The sequence below is a fragment of the Lepisma saccharinum genome, chromosome 7 (assembly GCF_977018435.1).
Source record: "Lepisma saccharinum chromosome 7, izLepSacc3.1, whole genome shotgun sequence".
Lineage (NCBI taxonomy): Eukaryota > Metazoa > Arthropoda > Insecta > Zygentoma > Lepismatidae > Lepisma > Lepisma saccharinum.
The window spans coordinates 40398381-40415473 of NC_139235.1; the positions used below are offsets into that span (position 1 = coordinate 40398381).

Below are 17093 nucleotides of genomic sequence, written 5' to 3' on the forward strand. Positions count from 1 at the left end.
CAGGCGATTCGAGGCAAACAGCAACAATACCGTTAAAGCGGTCGTTTCCCCGAAGTTAGGATTTAGCTTGATCCTCGACCAGATAGACCTCCAGGAGAACGAAGCGTGCTGCTTGCTCCATTTCGTCCCGGGCAACAACATTCGCATAGAATTCTCCTGTTGCGACGTACCTGATTCATGTTGCGAATTTTGCCACACGATGTGTTTCTTGCAGACGCTAAGCAATACAACCCCACGACGCTCATTTCTTCAGATTTGAAAGTTATACTCGTAGGCACGGAATCTTCCTCGCTGCAACCCACCACGAACAATTACAGAGTATGCCAAAAATGCCGCGCCTGGTTTAGATCGTCGTCAGGTGTTGGGCACCACGCGCACACCCCCCACTCTCTCTGTGGCGGGATATGATTTTTTTTTATTCTTTTTTTTTTTTTTTTTTTTGAGGGTCTTAACAAAAATAATTTTGATTATCGCACACACACACACACACACCGCAGAAGATCACACATGAGAGTTTAAAAAAAAAACATCGTAGCAGATTACGCTGAGAGCACACAAGGTCGTAGTAGATTACACTGAGGGACCTTTTACAGTAAGAGGAGACAGCAGACTCTTATAGGAAAATGTCGTAAGTCATTTCAAAAGTGTAGGTCAAAGGACGAGTTAGCATAAGAGCAGGAGGAGCTTAAAAAAAATGATGCCAGAGCTTTTTTTTCTGTCCACTTTTTCTTTGGGAGGTTGGCAACACTGAACCTCACTTAAGGGAGCAGAACTCTCTAAACTCCACTACACATCGTTCCCGAGAGAGGTTTTTACAAAGGTCACGATATATAAACACGCTCTGAAAACATCATCAGCGCAATAAATGAGAGAAAATGAGTTTTTTTTTTGAGGTTTTTTGGTTTTCTTGGGGTGGATTGGCAACACTGATCCTCAAATGAGTAAAGTGAGTATTTGATGTTTTGGTGCTGTTTTCTTCGCTGCGAAACATCGTCAGCGCAATAAATGAGGCGCGGAACGTGGAGAGAAAGTGAGTTTTTGAGGTTTTTTTTATCCTCAATTGAGGGCCTTGAACCGGGCTGATTACACTACTAGAGTTATCTTGAAAACGGTGAGACTTAGGAAAAATCTGTTTACGGATTCATCACGTACGCCTATACGTGAGAAAAAGTATGAATAGAACCTATGGTCGGAAATCCAAAATGGCGACCGGAAGTGGGGTTATCTTGGAAACGGTAAGACTTAGGAGAAATCTGTTTGCGGATTCATCACGTACGCCTATATGTGAGAAAAAGTATGAATAGAACCTATGGTCGGAAATCCAAAATGGCGACCGGAAGTGGGGTTATCTTGGAAACGGTAAGATTTAGGAGAAATCTGTTTGCGGATTCATCACGTACGCCTATATGTGAGAAAAAGTATGAATAGAACCTATGTTCGGAAATCCAAAATGGCGACCGGAAGTGGGGTTATCTTGGAAACGGTGAGACTTAGGAAAAATCTGTTTACGGATTCATCACGTACACGTATACGTGAGAAAAATGTGAATAGCAAATATGTTCGGAAAACCAAAATGGCGACCGGAAGTGGGGTTATCTTGGAAACGGTAAGACTTAGGAAAAATCTGTTTGAGGATTCATCATGTACGCCTATACGTGAGTAAAATGTGAATAGAACCTATGTTCGGAAATCCAAAATGGCGACCGGAAGTGGGATTATCTTGGAAACGGCAAGACTTAGGAAAAATCTGTTTTGGGATTCATCATGTACATAAGAAAAAGTATGAATAGAACCACTAGTGTCCGGAAGTCATGCGGGTTTGGACGTGACGACGCAGTTCAATAACATAGGTTAGACCAAGGTTTTATTTCGAGTAAGGTGTTGGCAACACTACGAGAAAATAAGGCTTATGCCTTACAAGAGCAAACCATTAAGTCGAGCCTCACTTTCGGTTGCAGAACTGTCAAAGCACGTAGAGGCTCTCGTGTAGTTTAGCACGTAATAAATGAATAGGTTAAGTTACATCACGTAAGATCGTGGCATTCGTACCAAGTATGAGTGGGAAAAAAATTAGATGCGGTAAAAATTGCACTGAAAAGTCGTCAAACGCTATAAAATCAACAAAAAAATCGTCAAAATATGCTACCACTGAGGTTAAATCCATAAAAAAAAAGGGCTCGTACCAAGTATTACTTAGAAACAATCAATTTACACTACTGCTATATTTTTTTGTTTATTTTTATAACACAACCATGAGGACGAAAGATGAATAATGTAGTGGGCAGTTACCTTTCTGATATTAGAAACATGCATAATTTTACTTATTCCAAAGCAGAATAGTAATTTGAGTCTTAGTCTAGTGAAATTTATGTACATATTTATTTTATTTCACTTCTGCTCAAGAACTAATGTTTATTCAGTGGGAGAGGTTGATATAAGGGACTCAGGTGAAATCAAAAGCTTATTACTTTATTGAGCCTATGAATGTGGGAATGTATGATGTGGAAAATAGTAAACTCTAGGAAAGGAACATCAGGGTTTGGCTCTGAATGTAGCCATTACTGTAACAGGGCTGGAAAAGTTTTGTCGGCTTTTTTAAAATCACTGTGATCTATGTAAAAAAAAAAAAGAAATACTTTGCACTATGAGTTGGTCAACTGAATTCCTCAAACCATAAAAAAATGTTTCCATGAACAACAAGAACTTAAAATGAGAATATTCTTCATGTTTTTTGAACTTTATTAAAAAATATACTATTAAAAAAATCAATTTTTAACTAACCAGTAACTAATTTGTGACTGTATACAGCAGAGTTGACCATTTTTAAAGGAAGAGTTATCTGTATTAATAATTAGAGGTACTTCTACAGAATTGGTAACAAAGGATAACATGAAGATTATATTTAACATTTTGCAACTTACTTGAGCATGGGGCAAGTTTCATCAATCTTGAACTCTAATGCTTTCTCACACATTGCTGCTGAATGGCCCAAAGTACCAACTGCGGGTATATTTTGACCACTATATTCCACAACAACAAAATTCCTCAATGCAGGTGATGACACTGACAGCGAACTTAACAGTTTTTGTTGATTGGCATCACAGTTATTTTCACTTGCTTGCACAAACTTTCCACTTGAGTTTGTAGGGCTAATATTGTAAGTTTTCACTCCACCGTAACGAGACTTCCCAAGAGGAGATTTTGAATTTGGGGAAAATGAATCCTGTTCTCCTACTGAATAATAACTTGGGTTAAGTCTCTCATATTTTCCGCTGCTATTCTCTGTGGATTCTTGAAATGAATCGGCTTGCTGATTATTATATGAATCATACCCGGAAGGGGAAGTAAAATTGGAATACAAAGATCGTGATTTCTCACTTGAAGAATAAGGTTTTTCAGATGCACTTTGTCCACAAGAATACTTCACAGATTTTGACGTTGATTCTTGTGGAGAAGACTGATCCTGCACCCTCTTCAGTCCTAGAACAGATAAAACACACATGAAGAAGTCAATAAATTTTCTAATACCTTAAAAGTGAAATACTTCTGTATTCCTAATGATTACAGTATAAATAAGAACATGCATTGTTTGGGGATGGGCATATAAAAGATTTTGCTGCTACCAACATCCAATCGTCACATGAGAACCAGATGGACATAATTACCAGTTATCAAATTTACAGAAGAGAAAATATTGTATTCCTAGCAATATGTCTGACAAAGAAAGAAAAGAAAGAAAAAACAGTACATTGGAAATACATGACACTACTTTACTGCTAAGAAGAATATATGGAGATAAGTCGATCTAACTCCAAATAGAGCTGAGAGCAGATATGTTAAACCAAAATGACAACTGCATTTTTTGGATTTACGTTCCTCTAGTTCTCATGCAATGTAATGTTCTGATAGAAAATTGCAAATATTGCACATCGAACCTGAATAGTTAAACAAGTTGACTGCAGGGTTAACTATGGAAAAGAAACTGAATATTTACAATTTTACTTTACAAAACCAGAGAATATGAATTAGATGTTTATATTCATAAAATATTAACAGAATTGCAGAATTCTGCACTAAATTATAGATTATTTATAGATACACCAATTAGCCTGTCCCACATAATATATACCATATTTACTCATGTATAATGCAAACTATTTTCAGAGGGGGGAGAGGGGAGAGAAAATAAAAGGAAGGAGGGGCACAAGGGCTAAATAAAATGTGAAAGAGTAGAGAGGAAACACTCACCAGACACAGAAAAACTTCAAACTTTCGCAGTAGCTACTACATCATCAGGAGTAGAAAAGACTTGATAACAAAGTGCGATAGTGTGGCCTGTAGTGTTGCCAGGTCCAGAAAAAAATGTGTTGACAGTTCCACACATGCAAAATGTTTCTTCACCAGGCTGTCGAAAACTGTGAGTGGTGGAAGGTGTAGGAAGAGGCAAAGGGTGTTGCTGAAGGATGTGGGGGGACATTACTGGGTGGCCTTGTTCAGGTCAGAGGATGTGGTTGCACTCATGAATGACATGTAGGCCCTCTCCCATCTTTTGCATACTGAGGTGTTGGTGGATTGGGGAAAAGGAGTGGATGATCGCTACCTGGAAGCAGTCATTGAAGGGGATATTGTGGTGGTTGGTGAGAATGGTAACAGCACAAGTCCAGGCTTTGGGTGGAGGAGCGGTGGTTGTTGATGTGGAGGTTCAGGGCTCTGGAGCTTTCCCCCAGGTAAAAGTTCCCACAGATATTGCAGGTGAGGATATAAATGAGGTTAGAGCTATAGCAGGTTCCTTTGGGATAGAGGGTGAATTTGCCAGTGGCAGTGTGGATCTGGAGGGGCAGGTTTTGCACCTTGTGTGGTTGCATTTGTGGGCGGGACGAGTTGATTCTGAGTAGGTGGATTGTGGTGGACCAGGATGTTTTGGAGATTGGGAGGGCATTTGAAAACCACTCTGGGCTTGTCGGGGAAGATACTTGAGGTGTCAGGATCACTGTGCACCATGGGAAGGAGGGAACGTAAAGTGTGTCTGATTTTGTTGAGGAAGGGGATGCAGGGGGATTGGTGGCAGGTTCCTTGGTGGCGGTACAGCCACCTAGAATAACGTGTGTGGAAAACGGCATGCTTCTGCGCTCTCTGGCTGGTTCCACTCGAAAATGATCCTCTAGAGGCGCTGGTGTTGACCCTGGTGCTTGGTGTTCGACTGCTTATAATGGAAGTAAATGGAGTTTTCGCTGCAACGTCTGATTCCTTTACATGAAGCATTTCTATGAATGTGATAATTGCTATGATATTTAGTACAGTGGTCGCGAAGATATTAACGAACATTCTAGACAGTCGACCACGTCCTGTTATCGTCATACTTTCGTTAATAATACGGGAGAAAAAATACGCGTGGAATGTTCTTGGCAACTAAATTTTTGTGTATGAATTAGGTTCATTATCATCATCATCATTTCTTATAAAGATATACACACTGAAGCATTTGTATTTTTGATATTTACTGTCTCTTTTCTTCCGCTTTAAATTAATCGCGGCGATGATGATAATGATGATTGCATCAAACGACAAGGGGAACCCCACAAAACTTTCTTAGTGCCATCGACATGAGTGTAAGGAAACTTTCAAACCAACGGGACAAGTGACACGGGATGTTCACACTGTCACACTAGCGACACACACTTCCAGACTGTAAAATAGCATTCATTGCACATGAGGGTCCAATCAGCAAACGACACGTTCATATGGCGTATTCGCGTGCTAATTGTTACTTCGGTCGGAAAGCTCCTTAAAGGAAGGGTGCTGAGAATGAAGCGACATGCTACAGGGGGAGTTCCCATTTAAGTGACAAGCGACATGGTGCCTTCAGTCTATTAGCAAGCGTTGCTTGCGAACAACAGATAGGCGACACGATAAACTGCACATTACAACAACAGATCTAGGCGACACGATAAGCCACACATGTTGCTTTGTCGCTTCTGCATTGCTCAAACTGGGCCATTTCCTCAATAGCTTGCAACATGTTGCCGTGGTTTGTTGTTCGCGCATACGCGATGCAATGAGTGTCTTGCTTTAGTGAGATTGCGCACCAAAGCGATAAGCGGCATGCGACACTTATCGCTTGAGGATTTCACCAACCGAACGCTGGCCTGTGCTTCCCGTCATGCCACTACGATGTGAAATGTTGCTCTTGATTGGCTCCTTTCCAAGCAACATGTGTCACTTCGGTATGAAAGTTGCCTTGGACCGAATGACCCATGTCGCTTTGGTGTGAAATCCTCGTATAGTTTGTCGCGTGTCGCTTTGGTGTAAAATCTCCTTGAGGAAACGGTGCAGTCAGAACTTTTGTCCCTACGGTTCGAAAGGCTGCATTGATTTCAGACTGCTCGCTTTCAAGCGACATTTGTGGTTTGTCGCCTCGGTATGAAATATCTCTCAGGATACTATTTATATTCTAATAACATAGAAAAATAAACTCTAATACACAGTCCAAGACCTGACGTCCGGAATCACATTGCGATGTTTCTTCTTGTGTTATGCATGCTATTTATTTATTAATTTTATTTTACTTTTCTTTCCAAATTAATGCCATTTTGTGACTGCAAATCACTCCACAAATATAACTGTTTCCATCAATTCACTTACCGCCTTTCTAGAGAAACAAATCTACACAATATATTCCAAAAACTAACTAAGCCGCATTACTTTCATAACAAAATTAGCACCTGGGTCGATCGCACTGCCATCTACTTGTCGTTGTCTCGGGGAACCAGTTTCTTAGGTCGTTTTCCACACTACGTTATTCAAGGTGCTGTAGTGGAGGTGTATAAAGCAGTTCGGGATATTTGTTTAACCAATGGTTGGTCATGGCTTGGTGTAGACAGATGTTATAGTTCTGTCGGGAGGTGGGTGAGGTGTTGACCTCAGAGGGCCAGGGAGAATGGGATGGATTTCTTGGTGTGGAATGGATGGGAGCTGGAGAAGTGTATTTATTGCATATGGTTGGTAGATTTGATGTGGATAGAGGTTTCCAAATGTCCTTTCTTCATGTGCATATCCAGGAAGGCGATTTAGTTGGTGGAGTGGGTCCAGGTGAACTTGATGGGAGCTGAACTTCAGCTCCATCAAGAAATACTCAAATTTTCACAGACACGAGCTGCATCTTCAGTGGAAGGAGAAAAGATGGAACCGGAAGTTAGAGACCTGTAGATTTGCCAGGTCTTGATCGAAGAAGTAGAAATACGGAAAAAACACTGTTCAGCCATCAGGCTTGTCGAAAACTGTGAGGGGTGGGATGAGGTGGGGGTAGGGTAAATATTGGGTGGAGCTAGTGGGATGGGTATTTGTGGGGATGGGGATGTGGTGGGGAAGTCACTGAGCAGCCTTGTTCAGGAGGTCAGGTGGTGGGGTTGCAATCAGGGCTGATATGTAGGCCCTCTCCCATTTCTTGTGAACTGAGGCCGGAAGCAGTTGTTAAAAGGGATATTATGGTGGTTGGTATGGTGTTCCGGTTCCATCTTTTCTCCTTCCACTGAAGATGCAGCTCGTGTCTGCGAAAATTTGACTATTTCTACTGTCTGGTGAGTGTTTCCTTTCTCCTTCTTTGCTATATAGACAATATACAGGGTGTTTCTAAAGTTCATTTCCAATGCGTAGGAGGTGATTCTACAAGTGAAAATAAACACAGAAGTTCATGTGACAAAATGCCGAAAACTGAACCCATTCGGATTTATTGAATTGGAAAAAAGTGCGAAAATTATGTTTACAAGGAAATAGTGGCACAACAGCCAACCATATGACCGCGGCGAAGGGCGTTCCACAAAGAAATGCCCTTTGCCCATGATTTCTCTCCTTGTGACAGAATGTTCTGCAACATCGAGAAAAGCAGCACCGTTCTGGCAGAATTCGAGCATGCACCTCCCGTCACATGGGATGTGTATCAACGGTATTCTCAAATGTGTAATTATAACAGAATTATTCAATTTTCCAGGATTTGCATAACTCGCAGGATAACTCAGACCTCATAATGTGTTCCATTGGTAAATAAACAATAAATTTTGTGTTTAAAAGTTTATTTTGCATCATTTTGTGGCAAAACATGGAAGGAAAACATACCTCACACCTTTCAAAATCAGGAAAAATGAGCATTACAGCATGCTATTCACATCTCATTAAACAAAATATGCAGTTTCTAAGAATCAACATTTTGCATCTAAATGAACAGAATATGTATAGTTCACAAAAGATAAGGTGAAGCATACTACCTTCATTCCAACAAGCCATTGAAGGTCATAGGGTGTGTGGCAATAGCAGTTCTACACATTCACGATCTTGAGGTACCATGCTCCATCTTTAGCCCTCACCCCCACCTATTAGAGGCTGGGTGGACCCCAGAGCCATCTAATGCATGCACAAAAGATCACCTACCGCGGTCCATAGCAGAAGCCATCAGTTTAAAAGCAAATACATTTGTGAAGTAATGTTTGTTCTCAGATGATTAATTGGCCAAAAATCTACCTTTTAAAATAATTTGGACACCAATCAATTCATATCCTTATTCTCGCGAACAATTTTGTACTGTTTGTGTTTGTGAAGTGACTTACTCCCATTACTTTATGACAGTAATGGTCTCCTCAAAAAAGAAGGAATGAGTTATTTAATATATCAAATAGTTAATAAAAATATAAATCCATGATATTACGGCCAGGAAGTCGAACTTTGTTTCACTGTCACTCGAAGCTGAAAATAGTATTTTGCAAATAATACAAAATCTAGCCACTCCTCCTGACTCCAGCAACTACCTTACTTAAAGAAAAAAAATTTCAAGACTCACAATGTGATCTACCTTTGATCTTCGCACTCGCAGCTTCTGACCCTTGTACGAACATACGTTGAAGTTTGGACTTCTTATTTTCTCTGTAGTCATCAACTATACCCTCTGCCAAGTGTGCGACCAGTTTCATTGTCTCTGCAGGATATCTGCAAAAGGTATTAACAAATCAACAACAAATCTGTACAATAGAGAAGAGAAAACAGTAAGTGTTTCCAGTGCTAAAACTTTCATGGAAACAGGTGTGTACATTTCTTTGAAGTATAAAACCCTATGACAGAGATCAACAGAAAATAATGCCTTTGATTTAACACCAAATCAATTCATATACATGTCTGGTATCTACCTAACAATCACCACTGACAGTGTTTGAGTATTGATTTTAGTGAAAATTGTATTTGAACTCAAAATAATGTGACATCTCAACAGCCTTGTGACATAATATGTTTATTTTTAAGATTTAAAAATTTTTGTTATGATATTGGGTCATATATTGCCAAATCAACAAAGTTCACAACCCGACCATCTCAGAATTTTCTGAAACTCTACTATTTGGTAGTCTTCATGAAGATATGAAATCCTGAGAAATTGTACCTTCCTGTCTGGCATAGTTATGGAGTTTTGGGGGCTCGAAAATACAAAAAATTGTTGATTTTTAGTCTGCGCTTGAGACTTTCATGGATAATTGCTCTTACTCTAATTGATGTAGAGAGCTGGTTGTAGTCTTGTTTGAAAGGACATGAAATAAGCTTTCCAACGGTGTATCACATCACTATATTTAGAATAAAATCTTTTGAAGGTCTTCCACTTTGACCTTTGGACCTTGAACTTTTGAAGATGCATATCTATGATTTCCTTGGAACTGAAATATATTGTTAACACAAGGTTACACTATAACATAACCAAGTTTGAAGTTGGGACGATTATGGGATAATTAAAGAAAAATAATTTAATTAGTATAAGTGTATTATTTCAGCCGGTCATTTCTAGTGGGAGTTCGCAACACTGTTGTTATTTACTTTTAAGAATAATATGATTATCTACAGTAGTGAAAAATGGACAAGAATTTTTGTTTCCTGAGAAATAACTTACATGCACCACAGTTCACAGGTTGTTCTTCAGTATTCATTCATTCATTCAGTCTTTGCATGGCAAGCTGGCTTTCATCTGTTGTTAAAGTGTACACTCTTCTTGTAGCAGTGGAAGGATCCACTTTTGTTAGAACATTGCACGTTGGGACCCAACAAATGTCCAGTTGAACCAAATGGGGACATATAAATGATCCTGATGGTCCGTGAGGTTGAAGAAAGTTAATTTGTATATCACCGGTGTCTTCAGACACTTTATGAACACATACTAGCCACCAGTTGTTATTATATACACAAGTATAATATCCAGTAATATCTGTGAATTCTAAGACATTTTAACATATTATGAAACTATGTTCTATAAATTCATCACATGCAGAATAACATTTCATATGTATGACATCTTTTGTAAAAGGAAGTACTGCATGAACCTTTTTGATTCCTGGAATGGAATTAACTTTAGAAAATCGGTCAACAACATAGAAAAATCATCCTCATGGTAGGCAACATTGATGAAGTTTTTGCGATTTTTATAGTGTGCTGCTGCTCCATCAGAAAAGTAAAATATCTTGACCAGGTTTTCAAAACCAAATTTATCCTTCAAAAATGTAATAAGTACTTTCTGGAGTAAGTGAACTAATGTTTTATCATGCTATCTGATATGGCAATCAAATTTTCAGTTATGATTGTCGAAGTATTGGGATTTCCATAATAAATAGTGAAAGGATATATTGTTGTTGCTTGACCATTGTTCCAATGAAAACCTTGTGAGGCATCTTGCAACACAAAGGAGTAATTTTCTGCAAAATCACAAAGTACAATGTAGTGCCTATCAAGAACTGTTTCTTTTGAATGCTCGAGAAATTAAACTTGTTGGCATGAAAGAATTTCCGATCAGGTGCACATTTTTTCGACTAGAATTTCTATGAATTCTGCAGAAGTGTTGATCTGTCTGTGGACATGCACTGTTTGTTCCTGCTTTGGTGTTAATTTCCAGGTGATACTTATTAATTTCAAAATGTGGACTGTCAAGGTTTCCACGGATCTCAAAATCTTCAAGGCTTCCTAATCTGGATGATGCCATGATGCTGGTGATCAAGATATCTTACTTTAAAAAAGTCAGCTCAAATTAGAACTGTCACACTAAACACACTGCTGCACACATTCTTCACTTTCTAGTTGCAGAAGTATTGCAGATTAGCAAGTCTGCAAATGCACGAGTGCAGTGTTGCAAACTCCCACTAGAAATGACCAGCTGAAAAAATACACTTATACTAATTAAATTGTTTTTCTTTAATTATCCCATAATCGTCCCAACTTCAAATTTGGTTATGTTATAGTGTAACCTTGTGTTAACAATATATTTCAGTTCCAAGGAAATCATAGATATGCATCTTCAAAAGTTCAAGGTCCAAAGGTCAAAGTGGAAGACCTTCAAAAGATTTTATTCTAAATATAGTGATGTGATACACCGTTGGAAAGCTTATTTCATGTCCTTTCAAACAAGACTACAACCAGCTCTCTACATCAGAGTAAGAGCAATTATCCATGAAAGTCTCAAGCGCAGACTAAAAATCAACAATTTTTTGTATTTTCGAGCCCCCAAAACTCCATAACTATGCCACACAGGAAGGTACAATTTCTCAGGATTTCATATCTTCATGACGACTACCAAATAGTAGAGTTTCAGAAAAATCCGAGATGGTCAGGTCAGAAATGACACTTTTTTTTTTTTTGTTGATTTGGCATGGAATGACCCTATTGTAGAAAACCCAAGACTTTATATGTACTCTGAAAAGAAAATTCACCAGGAGACAATTTTTATCATCTAAAACAGGATCTATCTAGGAAGCCTTGGCATTGTGCAAGAACGCAGCAAAGCTAATATATATACAGGGTGTCTGGTAATTAGATGTATTCCCTGAAAGGGGTTAAAGTAGAGACAATTTGCAATAAATTTGACCATATGATACCCCGTCCGAAAATTAGTAGTTTTCGAGATAATCGAGTTTCAATTGTTTTTTTAAAAAATGACAATTTTCCACATAAAAAGATGAATTGAGAAAAAACTGCTCATTGTATGGAACTTATTTCAGCGTTTTCTGATAGCTAGCAAATAAGTGGTTCATTGAAAAAAAAAAGTTTTTCCCAAATAACAATCACATGTAAGTAACGGGTGGGTCTAAACTTACAAGTGATGATAAAAAAATGCACTCTTAGTTTACTTGGCAACGTATTAATAACAAAAATGGTATGACACGAAGCGTACAAATTACGTAAATTACTTCCTTGTGACATCTGCTATCCAACAAGGTACAAATGTTGCTAACATTCATATTTGTGTACAAGAAATAATACTTCATTCATCTTCATGTGAATGGAATCAATGAACAATACAATTAAAGAACATTACACGTCTTGCTCGAAGTGGGCACCTCCATTACGAATGCAGGCACGCAGGTTTTTACGGACATTTGGTCTCTTAACTCGTGATGTGATGGTGGTCTTGACGTGTTCACCAGCTGTTAAGATCCTCTCCCTGAGCTCTTCTTGTGAGTTTACCGGTGTCTTGCCATGTGGCTCCAAATGTAAAAGTCGCAAGGCTTCAAATCGGGGGATCCAGCCGGCCAGGGAATCGGACCGCCTCGGCCAATCCATTTATTTGGGTAATTTTCATCCAGCCACTGTCGCACGCCCAAGCAGAAGTATGGATGGGCGTAATCAACAATCATTTCATCGAGCCATTTTTCATGCCCAAAATCTTAAATGGCATCACTTATGAACATTTTTTGAGGAACGGGATGGCAATGTTGTTGGAGGATGTGCCTCTAGCTACAAGACGTGACATGATTTATCATCATGATGACTGCCCAGCTCGATCCCTCTATCGATTTGACGCCTTGCGACTTTTACATTTGGAGCCACATGACAAGACATCGGTAAACTCACAAGAAGAGCTCAGGGAGAGGATCTTAACAGCAGGTGAACAAAAACCTGCGTGCCTGCATTCGTAACGGAGGTGCCCACTTTGAGCAAGACGTGTAATGTTCCTTAATTGTATTGTTCATTGATTCCATTCACATGAAGATGAATGAAGTATTATTTCTTGTACACAAATGTGAATGTTAGCAACATTTGTACCTTGTTGGATAGCAGATGTCACAAGGAAGTAATTTACGTAATTTGTACGCTTCGTGTCATACCATTTTTGTTATTAATACGTTGCCAAGTAAACTAAGAGTGCATTTTTTTATCATCACTTGTAAGTTTAGACCCACCCGTTACTTACATGTGATTGTTATTTGGGAAAAACTTTTTTTTCAATGAACCACTTATTTGTTAGCTATCAGAAAACGCTGAAATAAGTTCCATACAATGAGCAGTTTTTTCTCAATTCATCTTTTTATGTGGAAAATTGTCATTTTTTTAAAAAAAACAATTGAAACTATTATCTCGAAAACTACTAATTTTCGGACGGGGTATCATATGGTCAAATTTATTGCAAATTGTCTCTACTTTAACCCCTTTCAGGGAATACATCTAATTACCAGTCACCCTGTATATCACTCATTACCTCTTCAGATCATTTGAATAACATAACTTTGAAGTCTTACAGACTCCTCGTGGCTTTACTGACACTTTTGCAGCAGTTGTTGTGTTGTTTCACCAGGGAAGCCAGAATTGGCATGGTTCACGCCTTGGTTGCTTCTGGCGGGAATAGTAAAATAGTAGAGCATTGACTGAGTTTGTGTACTCTGAAGAAGGAAAAACAATAGCTGAATTATATAAAGGTAGCACTTTTTTACCTTTTTAGAGATATTTAACTTTGTTGATGATACACTGTTAATGTTAATACCCTGCAGATAAAATATACATAATTTATAAAACATTTTTACTAATGTTACAACATCTATTCAAATTTCTTACACGTGTCATACAAGACACAAATTAATTTGTGAATGATAAAGCCTTTATCCTTTAAATTATTTTTTAGTGTTTTGTAGGCTGATTTGGATTTTTTGGGTAATTTTCGTAAATTAGTTTGACTTTTCATTTGAGGTTCACTTTATGCAAAGAAAGGTAAATCAGGACTAAACCTACAATTCAAAGTGGGATACGAACCACTATGTGTGTCCACTGGGTAGAGAACCTGGGATTTTTTGTAAATTGTTCATTAATATTGTTATATGTTGGGTTAGCAATTCATTTTGTTTCTCTTGTATGTACGCATTGCTTGCATTGTAGAATTATTTTCTTCTAGTTTACGGTTATTACAAGCATAATGTGCCACAGATGCATTACACAGATGGCTTATTGAGATGAAGGTTAACCCAGTAGAATAATGGGAAATGGTTCGATGGTTTACTGTATGTGCAAAATTACAATTACTTTATATTTGATGGAAAAATTTATCAGCAAAGTAATGGTCTATCAATGGGAAACCAGTATCTGGAATCATCTCCAGCATTTTCCTTCATTACAAAGAATCTCCAATTATTAATCAGATAGGTGCGGATATCATACTCTACATCAGATATATAGATGATGTGCTAATTATTGCTAAAAATGAAAACACCGTTAAATGAATCACATCGTCGCATAAAATTCACTTGTGAACCCATGAATAACAATGTAACTTCTTTCCTTGATCTGAAAATTAAGACAACTGACACAACAATCCATAGGAAAAAATTAGCAGGAGAAAAATACATTCATGCCAATTTAGAACATTCTCGTATAACAATGGATAAAATATTTTTAATTTTTTTCCTGAGAGCACAAAGACTATGTTCTAATAATAAGGATATCAAAAATGAAGAAGAAAGGCTTCTTATTATAGCAAAAGAAAATGGCTTTCACACTAATAGAATAAACCAAATCAAAAAACAAGTCGCAAGACAACTAAAGGAAAAGAGAAATACAGACAAAGATGAAAAATCTGTTGAAAAGAAATTTGTGTGCATTCCATTCCACAAGGGATTTTCACATAAAATTGCCAACATTTTTAGAAGATTTAATTTCAAAATTGTTTTTAGATCACCAAGAAGTATGGAATGTACATTTAATTAATTCAAAATGAGAAACTCTCTACCAGATGTGGAAACCACAGGAATATATAATATAAGTTGTTCATGTTCAAAGGATTATGTAGGACAAACAGCAAGGAAAATGGCAATAAGATGGCACAACCATGATTTGGACATTATAAATCTAAACCCAAGAACAGGTTTGTCAGCTCACATCATCGAAGAGAAGCATTTGATTAAAAAGAGAAGGGTTTTAAAAAGATTGACGGAAAACATAGAGTTGAATGTCTGGGAAGCTTCGTTCATTGCAGAACACTGGAATAAATTAAATAATGAAAATGGCAACATAGATCCAGTATGGAGTTTTCTTTTTCACAAATAGAGTAAGCCACCATCTTTAAAATTTAATGTAACAGAAAACATCAAGAAACTTTGTGAAAACAATACAACTTTGAATTACCTGATGATATTTGGGATTCATAATTTTAAATAAAAAATAATATGATCAATTTTTTTTATCTGAAATAAAAATAAAACAGACTGCTTCTTTTCAGTTAGGTAGCTATATTACAACAATGTAACATTAACAACATCCATTATATAACCTATTCTTTTTGTTTAAAAAATTGCCAACCATTGTTATAGCTGTATCTTTAGTCAAAATATAAATAAATGTATGATGAAGGGAGCATGTGTTCTCCTAAAACGTCACAACGAAAAACTGTTTTGTTATGCTTGTAATAACCGTAAACTACAAGAAAATAATTCATTTTGACTCCCAAAATCTATTTCCGTGTCAAGAGTGCACATAGATGAAGAACTGAGGAAGTGCCTCCATATTGATGGGGACATCTTGGAATTAGAAGGTTGGTCATCTGATGAAGAAGGAGATCCAACATTTTTGCCAGAGTTGGTTGATACAGATGAGATATTAGATCTATCTAGTGAGATAGAGATGACTGAAGAGATACAAGTTACTATAGTTTTGAGTCTCTACTACCAGTTCCAGATTTTGCAGAAGAGTTTTTGAAAGGAAAAGGCTTGCAACCGGAAGAATATTATTAAACGTAATATTTCAAATTACTGTTATGAATATCTGAGTGTATGTGTGTGTATGTTTCGTTATATGCCATGAACATAGATTAGACTTTCATTCCCATATGCACTTTTTTATTTTTATTTTCTTCTGTAATTTTATATTTTTCTTTCTTTGTTTTCAATATTTCCCTTTTTATGTAATAGTTTAAATGTTGTTTTCTAATTTTAATGAACTAAAATTTCGATGTGAACATGACTAAGTGGTAGAAAAGGCTACAAAGCATTAACTTCACCATGATAAAGAAGATGTTAAAAAAAAAAAATCACAAAATACATTCCTATGAGTATATTTGACTTAATTTCTTCTTGCACAAATCAAACATCGATTGTTCGTTTGGGGAAATCTCTCAATACATCTACTCATGAAATTCGTAAGTTTTTTGGATTTTATCTTTGACGATTTCAGATTTGGGATCCCTTCAAATAAAAATGTACTGGGCTTCAATGATGCCTAAAATTGCTGATGCAATGTCGAGGCATTGGGGAAATACAAATCCATTTGGACTTAAAAATTAATTTGTGTCTTTTGTCAGGAAGAAATTGCTTCTGAGACTATCATAGAATATAAAGTTTGCTGACGATATGCAGGGTAAAAATATGAATTATAGTAATCAGTAATGTTAAAATTATGTCGAAGAAAAAAAAATTGAGCTAAATGTGATTAACCTTGTGTAACTTTACAGAATATTTCCGGTGAGTAATAATTTTTATTTCAAATAAATAAACTAAAACATTTAGCACATATAGAAAGAATTTTTGTATTCCTTAAGATCCAATGTTGGGTGGCCGCGGTGGCTCAGTCGGTAACGCGTCTGACTACCATGCTAAAGGTCCCGGGTTCGATCCCCGGCCGGTTCAAATACGGGAACTTTTCTAACGATGGAAGCGGCCCCGGCGCCCACCCAGCATCGAATAACATGGGTACCTGGGGGAAACCCTGGGGGGTAAAGGCGGTCAGGGGCGTGATGCTGATCACATCACCCCCACTCACGACCGGATCAAGAAAGTGTGGGGCGTTACCCCCACACCCCCAATACGCCTTCATGGCATGGT

The 17093-nt window shown here is 37.6% G+C and overlaps 1 protein-coding gene across 3 annotated transcripts in view; it reads right to left on the bottom strand.

Annotated features, from left to right (window-relative positions):
- LOC145989820 (uncharacterized) overlaps nt 1–17093 on the bottom strand; it is a 102889-nt gene that overhangs the window by 66684 nt on the left and 19112 nt on the right. For all 3 annotated transcript variants that reach the window (XM_083125188.1, XM_083125189.1, XM_083125187.1), the window contains exons 3-4: nt 8843–8976; nt 2922–3480 (exon numbers count right to left, since the gene is read on the bottom strand). In XM_083125188.1, coding sequence (XP_082981314.1) covers nt 2922–3480; nt 8843–8976 — 693 coding nt within the window. The remainder of the gene's footprint in view (nt 1–2921; nt 3481–8842; nt 8977–17093) is intronic.